Source organism: Tupaia chinensis, unplaced genomic scaffold (genome assembly GCF_000334495.1).
Source record: "Tupaia chinensis unplaced genomic scaffold, TupChi_1.0 Scaffold144682_1, whole genome shotgun sequence".
NCBI classification, from domain to species: domain Eukaryota; kingdom Metazoa; phylum Chordata; class Mammalia; order Scandentia; family Tupaiidae; genus Tupaia; species Tupaia belangeri.
Genome location: NW_006204543.1, coordinates 2,825,854 through 2,831,041, shown reverse-complemented (window position 1 = coordinate 2,831,041; position 5,188 = coordinate 2,825,854). Strand labels below are relative to the sequence as shown.

General features: G+C 56.5%; 1 protein-coding gene across 1 annotated transcript in view; it reads left to right on the top strand.

The window, feature by feature from the left end:
• PARP6 (poly(ADP-ribose) polymerase family member 6) overlaps nt 1–5,188 on the top strand; it is a 31,159-nt gene that overhangs the window by 3,463 nt on the left and 22,508 nt on the right. The window contains 6 exon segments of the mRNA XM_027767778.1: nt 391–567; nt 1,114–1,191; nt 2,173–2,267; nt 2,637–2,697; nt 2,845–2,935; nt 3,401–3,467. Coding sequence (XP_027623579.1) covers nt 565–567; nt 1,114–1,191; nt 2,173–2,267; nt 2,637–2,697; nt 2,845–2,935; nt 3,401–3,467 — 395 coding nt within the window. The 5' untranslated portion in view covers nt 391–564.

The window sequence follows — 5,188 nt, the reverse complement described above, 5'->3', positions numbered from 1 at the left end:
GGACTCCCATGTAGTCGACGCGCGGTTCGAGTCCCAGACCCGGCGGCTTAAACTCATGCCGGGCGCGTGTCTGTGCGTGCCCAAGATCCCGAGAGGAGAATGGAGGAGAAGGGTTTGCGGTGTGGCCATCCCCCCTGGGGGTTGATTTCTCACTTTCTGTCTCTGTCTCTTTCTGGTGAGCACATGCGCCCTATAGCAAAAACCTCTCCAAAAAAAAAAATTCTTTAAAATAAATTTTTTTCTCTTAGTAGGAAAAACTTGGACACATTTGTGTATATATATGTCAAATATCTGTGTGTGTAAAAAGTGTGTCCCTAAGTAATGTGTGCCTGTGTACATGCCACTCAGCCACTATGTGGTGACAAGACCGGTGTCATTTCCTTCCTCCAGGACTCTGACTTGTCACCTGCCATCTCCAGCCGCTGTCAGTCGCTGACGTCGCCGCACTCCCTCATCTCCCCTTGCGGCCTCCTACATGCTCATCTTGTTGGCCTGGGTTCAGCTGGTGGTATGGAGGGGCACTGCCTGGCACTGACCTGGGAGTGTGTGTGACCCACTGACCCAATGGTGAGAGCCAGCTGCCTGCCCCTGCACCCGTTGTCCGAGGGTAGACGAGGCAGAGCAGACCTCACCTTTCCCTCTCTTCCCTCCCACCCTCTGGGAGGGAGAGTGGCTTTTGCATTTGAAGGGCGAGAAGGTGCATGAAGACACTGTTGGGTGTGCGTGTGTGTGTGCGTGCATGTGTGTGTGTGTGTGTGAGTAGGTGTTCTTGGGAAGGGAAGGAGTGATGGGACAAGGGCGCTATGTCTGCTTGGGGGTTGGGAGGTCCTAGAGGGGGCCAGCTTACCCTGGAAGCCAGGTCTTAGGAATCAGCCTCAACATGGGAGTCTTCCCATCCCTCCCCATTGGCTACCAGAGCCTTGGTCATCACACGGAGACTTAAGGCCAGTTTTCCCTGTTTGCTGCCTGACAGAGCTAGGCCCTGGGTATGAAAGGCGAGGTGAAAGGTGTGAAGGCATTGGGTCCTCAGCTCTTCTCTCCCAGGGGACCCACCGCATTCCATGTGGAAACGGGGACCCAGCGGAGGATTGTATCTCTGTTTCTCATCACTAGGACATCAAAGGCCAGTTCTGGAATGACGACGATTCAGAGGGCGATAATGAATCAGAAGAATTTCTCTATGGAGTTCAGGTGAGGTTCCATTTCCAAGGCCTCTGTTGGGTTATCTAGATACGGGCCGCTCTTGGGTTACTTTAAGAGTGGAAGAGGTGATTTTGCAGTGGAGGGGAGCGGAGGGTGTGCCTTTGAGCATGGTCTGGTCAGCAAGAACCTGGGCCAGAATCAGGGTTCTTGCTCCTGCCTGGACCCATCCCTGCCCTAGAGCAGACCACGTTCTTTGTACATGGAGGCTCTCCGTGTGGGCTTAGTTAGAAGTGATACTTTCCTGACTCTTCCCTCACTAGTTAGTGGTGGTCATTTTACTCATTAGGCCTATACTTTATTTTACTTATTTTTAGAGGTTTTTGCCCTACGGCAAATATGCTCACTAGAGAGAAAGAGACAGAGACAGTGAGAAATCACCCCCCAGGAGGGATGGCTACACCGCAATCCCTTATCCTCCATCTCCTCCTGGAATCTTGGGTGTGCATGCATATGCACCTGGCATCAGTTTCAAGCCACTGGGTCCGGGACACGAACCGCGGTTGGCTATGTAGGAGTCCAGTGACATAACTGCTTTACCATCTGCTGGCCCCAGGGCTACATTTTAAATGTCTGTGCCAATGAGTGCTTAATGCCGTTGCCATTCAGGGCACAGTCCTGAGCCTGTGTGCTCAGGTTTTCAGAATGCTCTTCAAACTGAGTGAACACCTGAGACCCCGTACAGAGTGTGCCGGAATATGCAGGTCCCAGAAGAGGGAGGGCAGAGACTCACAATGCGCCCTTCTAGGAACAGTCCCTCCTCGGCCCGCTGCGACGGGCTGAGAGCTGAAGAGAGGGAGACTCGCCTTCTGGAAATCCCTAGCCAAGGCACCACCAGGGCACCGCCAGGGCCTTTGTAGGGCTGCCCTTTGATGGGCCCTGTTCCTGGCACCTCTGCGCGTCCTTCTGTCTGTCCCTCTCCCTCTGTCCACCTTCTTCCACTCTCTCCCGCCCCATTTCTGCTGCCCTCAGGGGAGCTGCGCAGCCGACCTGTACCGCCACCCGCAGCTCGACGCCGACATCGAAGCCGTGAAGGAGCTCTACAGTGAGAACTCCGTGTCCATCAGGTGCGGCTGTGCTCCAGGGCTGGCAGGGGAGGGAGGGAGCCCCTCCTTTCCCAGTCGTTGACAGGCGACAGGCTTTTTCTCACGGCGTGATGGGGGTTACATCGAGTGTACCGATAGAAGGCGCCCAGTGAGCGACAGGACTGAGTAGGGAAGTCAGACCACTTTCCTTACAGGGTCTTCTTAGCCCAGCCAGTAGTTCACCTGTGAGGTAAGGAAGGCCCTGGCCATGGAAATGGCGTGAGGCTGTGGCTAAGACCCTAGATACAGAGCGCCCTTCCACGCCCCCACTCTGCTGCCCCGGGCTCTGCCTCCTCCCACCTCAGTCTGTTTCTTCGTGAGTCTCACCCACGGTCGCCTGTGTCACTGCAGAGAATATGGAACGATCGATGATGTGGACATCGACCTGCACATCAACATCAGCTTCCTCGACGTAAGTGGCGAGGAGCCGGGAGCCTTGTCCCGAGGGCCGTATGAGGAGCACCTGGGCAGCGGTGGGCGCTGTCGTGCATGGCGTGTCATCCAGGGGAACTTCAGACCCTTTTCCCTCTGTCGCTAAGTTCTGTCTCCTTTCTCTCAGGAGGAGGTCTCCACAGCCTGGAAGGTCCTCCGGGCAGAGCCCGTGGTGTTACGGCTGCGATTCTCTCTCTCCCAGTACCTCGATGGGCCAGGTGAGGCGGTGGCTTTGGGCTGGCGGGCGTTCTGAGTGTGGTCTAAGGTAGAGAAAACTAGAACTAGGCCCTGGGCTCGGCCGGCAGGCCATCTGCCGGCTTTTCCATGTCCTGTCATTGTTAACGGTCATCTCATCACTGGTGCCGTCACCCCTTACCCCGATAACTGTCCCCTAAAGGCCCACAGAGTTGGTGGAATTGTTTTCTGTGCCCCCGAGATGCCATATAGTCCTTCCTCTCCCCTCAGCCTCCTTCTGAGAGTATTTGGAATCGATCGGACAGCCTCTGAAGTCTGCCCTCTGCCCCGTGTCTAGTCCTTCTTCTCCCTCTCGAGTCTGCCCTCTGCCCCCAGGTCCCCGTCTCCCACTGTTGCTGAGCCCAGGGGCCTGGCCCTCCAAACCACGGCTTTGGACTCCAGGAGGCCAGAGATGCCCACGAACCAGGGGCTTGCTCTTCTCTTTGCAGAGCCGTCCATTGAGGTTTTCCAGCCGTCGAATAAGGAAGGCTTTGGGCTGGGTCTTCAGCTGAAAAAGCAAGTACTGTGGCCTGGGGTCGCGCACACGCGAGGGAGGGCACTCGTCCGGGCTGGCGGGCAGAGCCTCGCGTGGGCACTTCCTTCCACAGCGTCTTTCTGAGATGTACCTGGGAAGAGCTGGGATAGACCTGGGGAGGCAGCTTTCAGACTGCGGAGGGGCAGCCCCTGGTTCGTGGGTGTCTGACCTTGAGGCTTTCTGGAGGTGAAAGGACTTAGCATTTAAGAAAAGTACAGCCCCGGAACCAGAGTCGTACTCACATTTCCTTCTGTGGGTTCCTCAGCACAGGGCTCGAGCAGCTCGGACTGCTATTAAACGTGCTGAGCGGGGTAGTCACCATTCGGTGTGCGAGAGACGAGGCGGTTTTCAGCCCTCAGTGCAGTTCCAAATGGAGTCCCGTGAGCACGTGTCCTAATAAGGTGACGTGTGTGGCTTAGAAAGAACACAGAAGGAGCGACTCCGTCTGGTGGCAGGTGGAGCTCTTGAGTGAAAGAGAGGGAGACGGTCAGTGGTTTCCCAGGAGGGATATGAGCTGTCTGTGTAGACAGACCTGAGAGCGAGTAATGTCCCGGCGGCAGGGTCAGCAGCAGGTGTGTGGGAGCCCCGGGTAGTCGAATGTTGCTGGGGAAGTGAGGGGGAGAGGTGGAGCCCAGCCGGAAGGTAGGGAGCGCGGTAGGGAGCAGGGCAAGTCAGGGGATCTCGGGTTCACGTCGTGCAGTTGCGGGACGGCGAAGGGCGTTAGGCAGAGCAAGGACGTGGCCAGGTTCCGTCTTCGGAAAGCCCTCTGGTGGCATTGTGCACACTCGTAGGAGGGGTCGGCCCCGGCCACAGCGAGTTTAGTCGGAGGCTTTTGTGGAAGTCGAGACTTGAGATGATGAAGGCCTGGACAAAGCGTGATGCAGGTGAGAGACGAGTAGTGGGGTGTAAAACCAGTCAGATCTGAAGGCAGAGGTGGGCAAGTCGAACACTGCCGTAAGAGCCCACTATGGCGGAGATTCCTCCTAGGTTCGCAGTGAAGGTGTCTGTAAACCGCGATGCCCCCGTGTAAGTGGCGGCCTGGAAGAGGAGTCCGTTCTGTGTCGGACGTGTTCACACACGGCTCCAGGGCCAGCAGCTGGGGATACCTTGTCGTCAGTTCAGTGCCTGAGATGTGGGCAAGGCCGGAGGCGCGTCCACGTGCACTGCGCCTCCCCTGGCAGAGCGGGGAGAGAATGGGGTCAAGGCAGCACTCCCTCCACACCAGGCAGTCCCCAGAAGCCAGCAGGGGAGGCAGACGGGAACCCTGGCAGATGTCAGCGAAGCCAGGAGAGCAGGGAGGCCCAGGAGAGGGTCTGCGGGAGGGCCAGGAGCTGGAGAGGGGCAGTCACGGTGGGCTGGCAGCAGGTGGGAACACCTTCAGTGGGGTGGCAAAGTAGAAGTCAGAATATGGGACCACCAGCGGCGTGTGGTTAAAGCAGCCGGATCACACACGACCAGTTGTACAGTTCAAATCCCAGACCTGGTGGATTGAAGGCCATGCTGGGTGGGTGTACATGTGAGCCCCAAATCCCAGGAGGACAGTGGAAAAGCGAGGACTGAGGCATGGCCATCACCCCCCACACCCCCAAGATGATTCCTCACGTTCTTCTGGTACATGCGTGTGTCTTACAGCAAAAAAAATTGTTTTTTTAAATTCATTTATTTATTTTTATTTTATTTATTCATTTATTTTAATTTGACC